General features: G+C 35.7%; 1 protein-coding gene across 2 annotated transcripts; it reads right to left on the reverse strand.

Annotated features, from left to right (window-relative positions):
- Nucleotides 1-132: 132 nt before the first annotated feature.
- LOC143721931 (scavenger receptor cysteine-rich domain-containing protein DMBT1-like) lies at nucleotides 133-10,214 on the reverse strand. Of its 2 annotated transcripts, XM_077212879.1 has the most exons (9): nucleotides 10,108-10,214; nucleotides 9,571-9,600; nucleotides 8,480-8,782; nucleotides 4,296-4,613; nucleotides 3,734-4,042; nucleotides 1,618-1,905; nucleotides 1,058-1,378; nucleotides 843-980; nucleotides 372-741 (listed from the first exon to the last, which is right to left on the reverse strand). In XM_077212879.1, the coding sequence occupies exons 1-9, from the start codon at nucleotides 10,136-10,138 to the stop codon at nucleotides 506-508; spliced, it is 1,974 nt and encodes a 657-aa protein (XP_077068994.1). In that variant the 5' UTR covers nucleotides 10,139-10,214; the 3' UTR covers nucleotides 372-505. The 2 variants fall into 2 exon arrangements, with proteins under 2 accessions (XP_077068993.1, XP_077068994.1); XM_077212878.1 differs by lacking the exons at nucleotides 8,480-8,782; nucleotides 9,571-9,600; nucleotides 10,108-10,214 and adding exons at nucleotides 4,743-4,766; nucleotides 5,636-5,756 and having other exon boundaries at nucleotides 133-741.
- Between the last annotated feature and the right edge of the window lie 2,786 nt (nucleotides 10,215-13,000).

A 13,000-nucleotide genomic window follows, 5' to 3' on the forward strand; every position in this document is an offset into this window, starting at 1 on the left:
ACTAAACTTCTCTTTTTAAGTAATTGTTCTTTTTTGTTAAAGGAATATTTCCCACCCCAAAGATTTAGGGGAGTAAAAAAAAGAAGAAAAAAATAAAATTATAGTTAAAAAAGTAGTAATGCATTTGAACTATTTTCAAATTATTTAATCTTTTTCAAAGGGTTTAAAGAAAGCCAGGTAACAATCTTTATTAAATTAATTTACAACATGCAAGACACACAGCTAAATTTAAAACTGCAACTTCATGAACTACGAAGACTGAAAACTGGCAACAAAACTGAAAATGAAAGAGCATTCAAACTCCTACGAGTCCCACTAGTAGTACAACACCCACTCTTTATTGCATTATCTGAAAACAATACTCACTAGTAAAAAGTCAGTGGGACCAAACAAACATTCACTTTATGTCATTCACTGTCAACTGGACTTGGCTGCCATATTTCATCTGTTTGGAGCCTCATTAATTATATATAATGGTAAACCATTTTAGGTTCACTCAGAAGTTCTATTCATAGATTTCATAGATGTTATCATTAGATTTGCCTCCCACACTTTTATTCTCTGTAACATTCATATCGACATAGTCCTTCTCAGAGTCATCCGTGTCCACATTGACATAGTCCTCTTCAGAGTCATCATGATCCATGTTTTTATCATTAAGTTGAACATTTTCATAATCATTCTCATCATCATCTTCATTTTTTTTGTCATAGGATGTACCTGCATACATATTAACTTGACCTAGAGACATTGCATAGAGATGAAGAGACATAATTATTAAATGAATTGGTAATTAAAAGCAGTGTCAATGGAAACAGCAAGATGTTTTAATGAAATGCTACCTCTTTTAAAAGAGCACTTAAAATGAGTTTCCTTATTCCTCTGCTTTTGTCTTCTCTTGACCAGGAGGATGATTAGGAGGACAGACAGTAAGAGCAGCACAGCTGACACCGCAGCATAAATGACAGGAAGCAGGGAGGCTGAGACAGACACAGTTTTGAGTTAAACTTTCAGTACCAGCAGTCCAGATTGTTTTTAGGCTCTTGCACATTAATACCTTTGATAGTGATGACCAGCAGTTCAGAGGCAGACGAGCGGAAGGTGCGTGAGGACAAACTGACTTCATAAACACAGCTGTAGTTTCCTTCATGGGAATAATCTGCCTCAGGAAAGGAGAAGGAGGCAGAGAGATTGACAGCTGACTGACTCCTGCTCATATTTGATTCCCTAAACAGGTAGAAGAAGCCTTCAGGATACTGAGATTCAGTGGAACAGATGATAGTGAAACTGTGGCCCCAGGTGATCACTGGCCCCTGAGGCCCCACGTCAAACCGCCCATCAGGAGCAATGTGGGGAAAGCTGGGCTGCTGCAAGTGCACTAGAAAACAAAAAGAATACAGTTTTATGGTTACAGAGCCTCAAGCATTAAATTCAAATGGATTTAAATAAAAATTGCTTCAATAATTGAATTCAATCTTGTTTGGGATCAACATGTAATTCACACACATTTTACATATCAGCAGAATAAAGTGAAAAAAAGACATCAATACATAATTATTTACTTTCATGCAACTAATGCATTTATATGTAGGCAACGAGACTAGATTAAACACTCACCTACAGTGATTTGAACAGTGTTACTCCGAGGCGACTTTATAATGGTGTTTTGATAGGAGTAATTACAGCTATAGATGCCCTGATGAGAGACGCCTACATTAACAAGGTTGAAAGTCGCAGTAGATACATGTTTCTCGGAGGACACAGATGATCCATTCATGAAGAGGTGGAATTCAGCATTAACATTGCATCTTGATTTGGGTGTTGTGCATCTGAACTGAATGTTTTCTCCAGGAGAAAGAACTGCATGTGTGGAGATCAGGGAAAGAGTGGGCTTCTCCAGGTCACCTGTGAAAGAAATATACATTTAAAATTACTTGTTAAGATGTGATGAAATACATGAAGCTTAATGTGATTTCTGCGATTTCTTAATGTGAAAAAATGAGTATTCACTTTAAGCTCCTCCATGTAAAGTGCAGTGTGGTGGCTGAGCTGGAACCTGATACATTGTGTTTCCAGCGGGGAACAATATAGTGGTGCACCTCTGAGATCATATGCAGGTGAATTTTATAGACATGTGAACCAAAAATACATTAATTTTAAAGAGTGAGATGAGCAGGAGAATATCAGATCACTTAAGTGTACATGCTGTTGAGCTGTTTGCTATGAATGGATAGAATTCACTAAGTTAAACAAAACTTTAATTTGCAGCGCCTCTTCTCTGTACTGCAGAGTCTCAAGACCGGTATGGTTAAGAATCATCAGGAGTTTTTTTTAAATGATATTATGGCTATATCTATTCAAAAATAAAGAATAAAGGTGATGATGTTATATTTATGTGGGTAATTATAGGAAATAAAAGTGGACAAAATAGTTAAGAAAGCACTGCAAAAAGTAGAGAGTGAAGAAGCAGTCATCAGGCTTTCAAGATCCGAAGGAAGGAGTATAGTGTGGGGAGAAATTACTAAAAAATGGCAACAAAGGTGGGACCAAGAATTAAAAGGAAGACATTTATACTCAATTTAAAAAAAAGAGTTGGCACTGTGGGAAATAAGAGAGGAAACGGGAGAAAAGAAACTATGGTAACCAGATTAAGAATAGAGCATAATAAATTAAAAAGCACTCCTTATAACGGGGAAACATCCAACTGGGTTTTGTGATCAGTGCCAAATACCTGAGACTGCAGAACATGTGCTTATTAATTGTTCAAAATATGAATTACAGAGGATAGATATGATAAAAGCACATGGAAAAAAAATAGGAATAATAGGACATGGAGTAAAGAGTATAATGGACTGCAGGAGTGAACAAGGAATGAAATATTGAATTTGTTTTCTGTCTAAAACGGGACTAATGACAAGAATATGATGACTAAAGTATATTGGAAATTACTAGAACCAGAAGATGGCAGTAAAGCAACGTCAAGGATGCAAGCTGCATAAACCCAAAGAAGAAGAAGAAGCAAATGCAGTTGAAAAAGTTATTTGGGGACCTTGTTGTTGAGGCATGTGAATTATCTTTTGTTATATGAGATATGGCACTGTACATGCTACTTGTTGTTGACAATAAAGCTTAAAAAAAAGTTTGGGGAAGATTTCCTGATTGACTTACAAAGACTTACACACATTCAGCTCAAATTCAAACTTGAAGACGCAACTGGTATGAACATTAATTTAAATTATGTTGATGTAAAATATCAACTTTGAAGTTGTAAAATGTCAGTATTGTGTTTCAGCTTATTTGATGGAATTTGTTACAGTACTGAATGATTGATGTTAAGATTTGTAAGAATTGTGTTGACCAATTATTTGAGTTTGAAAGGTGTGTTAAAAGTTGGTTACCATTTATAATTTATTGTCAAGGCATTTGATTTAGTTGATTATAATCTAGTTAATATGGTGAATGAGATGTTAAATTTTAGTTAAAATAATATCTTTATTTATATTAATGTATATTTGTTTTGTTTCAATCTATCTTTTAAATATTATCAACCTATAAGCGACTGCTTCTACTATTGCTTCTGCCAATACCTCTGCAAACAGAAGTAAATAAAAAAACAGTAAAGCTCAATGAGTTGTCCTCTTGCATCCTTCATAGTCTGAATGCCATCTCTCAAGTTTAGGCAAAGCTGAAACTAAATTCTGGAAAACTTGACAATGCAAAAGATTTGACTTACCTCCTGAACAAACAACACCAGCATCTTCACCATGATTACAGCTGTGTATTCCTAGTCCTCTGTGTGAACATTTTATGAGGTTTCTTTCACCTCCCGAACATCCAACATTATCCAGCCAGATCGATCCTTGGCCTTGACGAAAGGCGGCACTTGGAGGTGCACTGATGGCTGAGCCGCACTGTAACTGTCTGCACACCACAGCAGCGTCATTCATGTCCCAGGAGTCATCACACACGGTTCCCCACTGGCCCTTATACTGGATCTCCACTCTTCCACAGCATGAATCAGACCCACTGACCAATCTTATGTCTGGTAGCACAAGTACAACATGATTAAAAAATATGTTGTAAGTATTTATATACTGAATGCGTTTGGCATTGTTTTGAGCCAAGCACCAAACGTGCATAGCCTCTTTGCATATTTTTTTTTATACAGTTATTATTTGGGGCCAAACACTATAAGCTTATGTTGTTTTTAATTACTTGGGTACTTTTTACATCACAAGCAAAACCGCAAATATACAATGCCATTTTAGATCTGGGGAAAACATATATACTTTTACCCAGTAAGCAGACGACACCTGCATCTTCTTGATGACTGCAGTCATGTTTTCCAATAGTACGGTGTGAGCACTGTGTGAGGGATGATTCACTTCCTGAACATTCCACATCGTCCAACCAGATCGGATCACTTCCCTGGCCAAAATGAGCCTGGGACGGTGCACTATCAGCTTCTCCACATCCCAACTGTCTGCACACCACAGCAGCATCTTTAACGTCCCAGGAATCATCGCACACTGTTCCCCACTGGCCATCATGAAGGATCTCAACTCTCCCAGAGCAGTCATTATTACCATTCACAAGCCTGATACTAAATCCGCCTAAAAAATCCATTATGGTACAAACATCTTTTAACATGCTAGACTTGCAGACTAGCTAAAACAGTCATGTCTCAGGTGATGTAATTGAGATCTGAATTTTTAAAAAGTGACCAATAGTCTGTTACTTACCAGCTACATAAATTAGAGCACTGGCTGTTGAGATGAAAAACATCGACATTTAAAAACATTGTAGACTTACAACAGAATTGTATGATTGATGGGCAAATTTAGGTTAATTAGGACACATTTTCCCAGTCATGTCAATTGCTAAAAGTGTCCCAATTAACCTAAATTCACCCCTATATAATGCTGGATAATAATTTAAATAAAACATATTTAATTAAAAAATTTTTTTTGTTGCATATCAACTGATAAATTAGAATTTTGTCTATGCAAATATACAGTAAACGCTGAATTAGTTCTATGTGTGCCATAGCAGAACTGCTGTGACTGGCAGGAAAGGGCCATCATGACTCTGTGGCCAGATGTAGTTCTTCCTCTTAATGATCCCTTTAATGGATCCTTAAAAAAAGCTCTGGTGTGTTAAAATAATAACTGCAATCATATACAAATAAAAGAAATGTATATTTCTGCCTGAGCCCCGTTATATCATTTTAGGTAATTGAACAGGTTATTTTCATGAGCAGTCAGTTATGGTGAATTTTAAAATCGATCAATCAAATGTATGTAATCAAAAAAATAATTACAAAGAAACGGCAAGTTAACTCAAACATGAAAATTTAAAGTACACAAAGACTGAAATTTTTTTTTTTTGGTAAAACATACTCCCTTAATCTTTGTTTTATTTACAACTTCAAAATATTTTTTTAAAGTGCATAAGCCATTAGTTTTAGTTTAGTTTCAGAAAGAATAAGTGGTAAAGGCACTGATAAACATACTTCATCCACATGTGTAGGAAAGATACATCTTACAAAGTTAATAAACTTGAATAAAACTGTTTAATTTGAATAATAATTTGAATTTGAATATGTTTATATTAATATGGTAAAAATTTAATTTACCCAATATCAAAGTGAGGAGAGGTCTTGGCATCCTGTGTTGTTTCAAAAAGCACTTAAGATGTGTATGTCTCTGCTTCTTTCAAGACAAACAAAACCAAAACTGTAGTCACTTCTCCTTAAGATTGCTTTTTTTAACCAAGCCTTTTCCGAAAATGTCTATTCGCCAATTTTCTTTTAAGACAAGAATTGCATTCCAAACAAATATTCACAATGACATGACAAGCTGAGCAGTACCTGTAAAATTACCTTGAACTCATTCAACATTCACTATTATAAAGCTGTTAATCAGATTATTATCTCGTTTTAAAGCCATGCAAAATAGTAATTACAAAGATGCCAAAGCATTCCTATATGAATTTAAGAGGTAACTTCCTGGCTGATGAGATCTCAAGTTATTATTATTATTATGAGTTACATTTACAGTTATTATGAGCCTCGTCAATCTCTGTCAAGATCTGTCCTGTTTTTCACTGAACTGAAGATTGTACCCCTAAACTAAGCAAATTACACCGCACATAGTTTTATCATGTTTGAGTGTGTGTGAATAAAACAGTGTTTATCACATTTTTTAACTGATAATATTTTGTGTTGATAAACTGTGATCAACTGTGTTGATACAGCTGTCAATAGAACTTACATTATCATATATATATATATATATATATATATATATATATATATATATCACAAAATGTGCTTTTATATAGACTGTTTAATGGATATTATTCCACAGTTCAGTAGAATAAATATATTATTTAACAGTTAATAAGTCTTATTCTACTAAACTGTGGAATAATATCCATTAAACAATCTGTATAAAAGCACCCTTTGTGATATGATCAGAGCACAAAACTGTGAGTAATATTTGGCTTTTTAAACAATCATCTGACTCTTGCTGATTTCATCTGAGGGTCAGGAATTGATTGGTTAGCATGAAACCCCTGCTGGTAGAAGCTGTAACTACATGAGGGTGGCGAAATGCATGGTTTTTCAGTGACAGCAAATGCAATAAAGCCAAAGTTTTATGCAAAATGTTAAATGGCCTGTTCAGGCTACATGTGAGAATTGCTCCGGGGAACCATGTCATATATGCAGTACTCCGAGTTCAATAGCATTCAGTGGGATATCCAAATCACTGTGATTTTGCAGGATCCAGAGAATAGCTCTGTTCTCAGAAAAACAAGTTAACACTGATAAAGCTGTGAAGCGAATTAGAGGAAGTGCACAGTGTGAAACATGGTGTCAGCATGTTCAGCATTACCTTGTACATATAACCTAAATGGTCGTGGTGCAGAGTACAAGCATTAGACAATTTAAACTGTATTTGAATTAAAATGAATTATTTATTTAACCAGTGGGCATCATGCAGAAGCCAGACAGCACACAGTTACAGTAACTCATTAGCGGGTGTCTGACACACAAGCAACAATTGAGGGAGGAAGACACACAGCAGAGCGGAAGTTTGGTAAATGTGTCCACTAAATGGATACAGCTACAGTATACTGAGGTTCCTTATTGGTTGCTTCTTAAGAGAACACATCATGAGAAGCTGTCAAAAAACTTTATATAATTTATTAACAAATTTCTTAGACTTGTTGTTTGCTCCATTCACAATTGCTAAATTGCTAGAGGCACCATTTTCAGTAAAACAGATGCTTTGCTAGGAATAGCGAATCTGCACACACACAATTCCAGATATTTGTAATTCTCTGTAAATCACAAATAACAAATATGGCTAAAGACAAGTCTGCAGTATTTTAATATTAAGGTTACAATTTAAATATTTAATATTAGTGGTTAATAATGTCCACTGAGTCATTGTTCCCTTTGTTTACAAAGAATAATTAATACTGGGACATTGTTTGTAAGATATAATGAATTAATTCTCTGATAACTGTGTTTGTTTCTTTTGTGGCGACTTCTGGCTCCATTTTTCATCAGGAATGTTGAAAGGTGTTCAGTGCTGTTGTCATTCAGAAGTGTAAATAAGTAAGTATAGCTCCTGTGTCCCTTTTTTGTGTGGAAAATGTAAAATCAGTGATACCTTTCATTACTATAAGTCTTCGTAGTTATTTTCCAGCATACTTCTCTGTTCTGTAATATTGACATAGTCCTGTTCTGAATCGTCCGTTTCTACATTGACATAGTCCTGTTCAGAGTCATCCTGATCTACATTTACATAGTCTTGTTCAGAGTCAGAGTTGACATCTTCATGATCTTCATCATCCATATCTACAATCTCATAGTCACCTTCATCATTCTCTTCATTTTGGTCTCCATGGAGCACATCTTGCATATTAACTGCATCTTGGGATACAAAGAACAAGGTATTATAATATTTGCAGGCTCCCAAAATAAAGGTAAAGGACATCATGTAAATCTTTCTCACCTTTTGAACAGTGGGATATTTGGATTTTCTTTTGTTTTTTCCTCCTCTTTACCAGGAAGATAATCAGCAGTGCAGACGAAATGAGCAGTACAGCTGTTACCACAGCACCAATAATAACAACGGAAGAAGCTGGAAAAGAGATTTTAGTACATTAGCAGCTTACTATTAAGTTTCTGCTGTATGAATCAGTGTTTTTGAACAAATTTGTTGAAGGAATGATTCATGATGATCGGAAATTGTGACTGTGAAATCAGACATTTCAATAATAATGGGAGTTTAGTGTGATGGCACAAAAATTGCAGCTGATTTCACACGTGTTCAAGTTGATCGCACAAATTTAAACATGCAAACAGACAAGCAGAGTGATACAAACAGTGAAAATCCCAGTGCTGTTATAAGCATACTTGCAAATTAACACTTTGATCAAGGTAGAACTGAAATTCTCATACCTGAACACACGACTCCAGCATCTTTACTGTGATCACAATCAGGTCCATTCTTGTGAGAGCAATTTGAGATGAATGACTCGTTGCCCAAACAATTGACAAATCTCATCCCGAATTGGCCCGTCCCTTCCCCAAAAAGAGCCTGACCGTGTGCACTAATAGCTCTTCCACATCCCAGCTGTCTGCACACCACAACAGCATCAGTAATGTCCCAGGAGTCATCACACACTGTTCCCCACTGGCCCTTATTCAAGACCTCAACTGTCCCAGAGCAGCCGTCTAAACCATTGACCAGTTTGATGTCTTGACCTCCTGAAAATCAAAGGAGATTTTCAACTCACGTGTAAAAATAAAGAAGACAGTCTTTATTTTTGTAAGTGATCCTCAAATAAAACTGCTGCTGTTTGCTTTAAAGGGACGGTTAATTCAAAATGAACATTCTGTCATCATTCACATAATCATAATTTCATTTCAAACTTACTGTGGAACACAAAAATAAAAATGTCCTGGCAATTGTGAAAAATTAAGAAGTAAATGAAGACAGGCTGTCAAGCACCAAAGGTATCATTAAAGCCAATATGTCTTGCGCACCATATTCCAAGTCTTCTGAAGGCATTTGAAAAAGGTTTCATGAGAGTTCATGTGAATGATATGTCTTTTGAGTCTGATCTTGTCAATAAATCGATTGATTCACAAAACCAGTTTGAATGATTCATTCATGAATCTGACTGAGCCAGTTCTCAAGTTCTGACAGCAGTTAACAGCTCACTGGAGGTCAATATTAGCTATCAGTGGATAATGACTGAAATTTCACACACAAACGTATTGTATAGTTTCAGACTTGGACCACAGCACACAAGTTGTATGAACTTCTATTAAGATATTTTTGCATTTTTAAGCTTGAAAACTTAAGTCCCCTTCCATTGCAATTGCATGTAAAAAAGAAACCAGCACAGACTTCAAATTTTTTTTCTTTTGTATTTCACAGAAGAAATAATTTAGGTTTGGAACATGTTTAATAACTATTGAACTATTCCTTTAACAACAATAGAGTTAGTCATGTTTATCAAAGCTTTTGCAATGTTAAGAGGATCACTTACCAGTAAACAGGTAATCATTTAAAACCACAGCTGTCAAAGAGAAAACATAGTGAGTTGTTTTATTAGAATTTATCACAACGATTTTATGTAAAGAATAAAACAAGTGGTTTAGTGGCATCTTACATTTTCCTTGGTAACCTAAATAAAAAATTTGCTTTTTATGTCTGACCACACTCAATGTCCCAGATACAGAGTTCACGTATGGTGAGAAGTCAAAATGGGAACCCATTTAACTATTATTAATTATAATTTAATAATTTTCAATAGCACAAAATATAATTTAATATCATAATGGTAACACCTGACTATAAGGTTTCATTAGTTAACATTAGTTAACTACATTGGTTAACATGAACTAATAATGAACAGTTGTATTTTTATTCACTAACATTAACAACGATTAACAAATACTGTATATGTATTGCTCAAGGTAAGTTCTTGTTAGGTAATACATTTACTAATGCTAACAAATGAAACCTTATTGTAAAGTACCATTACAATGAATAAATTGATGGTGTAAATTTGAAAAGTGTTTACCTAGTGTGAAATCAAGAAGTGGTCTCAGCATTTCAGTTCTTTCATCGATTGATATGTGTGATATCTTTTTCTGCTGCTCTTTACATGTCTAAATAAGACCAAATGAGTCACACAGACACTAGTTCCGTTTTTACTGTTAACACTTCAGCTTCTGAGAAAGTAAATCAGAAGAAATGGCTTAGTATAATTGTTTATTCAGAAATGATCCTCAGTAAGTAACCACTGAGAGCTGAAATACATGATACTCTCCTGCACCAAATGTGTAACGCTTGTTTTCACTTCCAGCTTTCAGCATTCTGCTCACTGACGTGAACTTCAACATGCCAGTCATTGTGCACTTGTATTTATTTTTTTTGCAAATAATTGTTATTTATAACGAGAACAATTTTTCTTCAAATATGCAAATTTCTCTTTTAGGGCTTGTGCTATTAATGTGCTGCTGCACTTTGACATCCGCACATTTTTCACACATTTAGGGTTTCTAAAACTTGTGGTTAAGTGTGCAGGCCTATATACACACTACACTGGTCACTGAATACAGCCTATTCTACCCTTTATGTTCCACAGAACTGTATTATCAGTCCAATTCAGCCTACTTGTAAGTAAAAAATGTAACCATTAAGCCACACCAACAAAACGGTTGTATTGAAAGCCTGTCATAAAAAGCTGATATCAGAGAGAGGCAGGGCAAATGCCCTGATGTTACTCACCACTTGCATCGCCCTGAACTTCTTCCAGCAGAGCAGATGCTGAATGGTAGGATTATAAAGAGAAGTCTGATATCACAACTATTGAGAGTGAAAGTCTTAAACAGCCCTAAACCTATTTCGTCAACCTTAACCATTATCCCAGGTCAATGATATGAATGCTGGGAACAATTAATGATTGGATCTGTTTTTAGGATATAGGCCTCGTACCACCACTGGATGTCTAACAGCAGAGCACATAACATTATTTGCATAGAAAAATGTACCTCTATTAAAAGTATTTAAAATATATGGGAAAATAATATACAGTATTGTTGTATATACATGACCTATATATATGTATATACTGTATATATTAATGTATGTATTAGAAATGTAGGATTTGTCTTTTCTTTAAACAAGCTGACAGGAATCCAAGCTTTTCAGCAGAATCAAATGAAACGGGCAGTACTGTGCAACTGGAAGAGGCTTGAGAATAGACTCAAATTCTGTACATGTTGTGTGCATAGTTGCAGTGGAACAGTTCACACCCCACTCTCAGATGAGCATTTTAAGGAGGAAATCGTTTTAGCCCACACTGACCAAAGGTTCATGCAACAGGTTTAATAGACGTGATGCAGAGCTGTTGTAAACTAGTGTGATAAATCGAATGATTTGTGTCTCAAACACTATAAAGAACTACACAACACTGTTTTGTACAATATAAGTTTATTCATTGATGTTTTTCCATGGATTGGGGTCACATGAAGGTGCACATTCCAGTCTGACTAATGTTTCTTATTCTCTGTAGCCTATCTGTGTTTTTGTAAACAAAAAATTAATGAAATGGAAGATGCTCTGTTTAATAATAATGATTTTCTTTGTCTTACCTTCTCATTTGAGCTTTCTAATAGGAGGGACCTGCAAACAGGAAGCCATGTACTGTACTGTGGGGGAGGAGTTGAATTGAGAATGTGTTTGCATTGAATGCATGTGTTTTTAAATGACAATCATTTAAAATCGTGTTGCATTGTGGTATATGGAGCTGCCTGAAGTGTACATATGAAGTAGGCTATGTCCCAATATCCGCACTTCCACCCTTGTGCCCCTCAACGTGCGTTCTCGCTAAGGGGTGAAAGACTGTAAGGGTGTCCCGATCCTCTAATGGTGTTCTCCAGGGGTGATCATCAGCGCATCAGACCTCACTTTGCTATGGGCTTTAACCTAGAATCCTTGTAGTTTCGTGACGTTTCAACCTGCTAACCAATGGGGGAGCAAAACGGTTGCTATGGTGCTGGTCGGCAGAGGGAAAACTCAGAAGAAAAAGTAAACAGGTGTTTCGGAGAGTTCAGTTCCCCTGTTCCCCATTCAGTGCGCGTGCGCAACATCAAGACCTCATGATTCCGCGCAAGCTCCTATTGTGTATTGTGCATCGCCGTGTTTTTACTTACTCTCCATCACAGTAATGTACATTTTACGTTGTTTGTTAGATAATTTGCAATTACATACAGGTTTTAAATTATAGAATGCATATTTTCAGATGTTTTATGGCTCAATCAGATGTAGGCTACAAGCTACATGCTAATTCTAAGTTCTTTTTTATTATTGTTGTTGTTTTTGTCAGTTTTGCTGCAGACATAAATACGCTATATTGCACTGCACAATATCTGTGTTGTTTTTTTTCATTTACGATATTTTATGATAATCGTCTGCTTGAAGGCCCAGAAAAAGTGCATTTTGTACAGTGAAAAGTGCATTACATTTTGAGGATTCATAACACACTGCAGTGATACCAGTGTTTCCCCTAGAAATTTTTCCAGCAGCGGTGCTGTTACGTGCCCGAGGTTGTTACCAAGCCGCGCGTGGTGGGGTCCGGGGGCATGCACCCTGGAAGATTTTTTTTTTAAAAAAAAAACCCTTAAACCATGACTTCTGGCAAGTTTTGTGGATAGAAATGGACATTTTAAGAAAAACAAATATGACATACCATCAACTGATTCAAGGCATGATTATTGCAGCACGTACCTTGAACTGCAGTCACAAACAGAAACCTTAATTTTATAATTTTAGACAGGATTATTCATGTTTTTCTTTTGTGTTCATTTTCAGCTTGGTAGAAATTGTTTAGGGGAAAAATGAAACAGCACAACCCAGAAAAAGATAATTTACAATTTATTGAAAATTTTATGTTAATGGGAAAGGCCACA

This window comes from Siphateles boraxobius, unplaced genomic scaffold (assembly GCF_051911475.1).
Source record: "Siphateles boraxobius isolate OS27281-9 unplaced genomic scaffold, OSU_SipBor_1 66, whole genome shotgun sequence".
Lineage (NCBI taxonomy): Eukaryota > Metazoa > Chordata > Actinopteri > Cypriniformes > Leuciscidae > Siphateles > Siphateles boraxobius.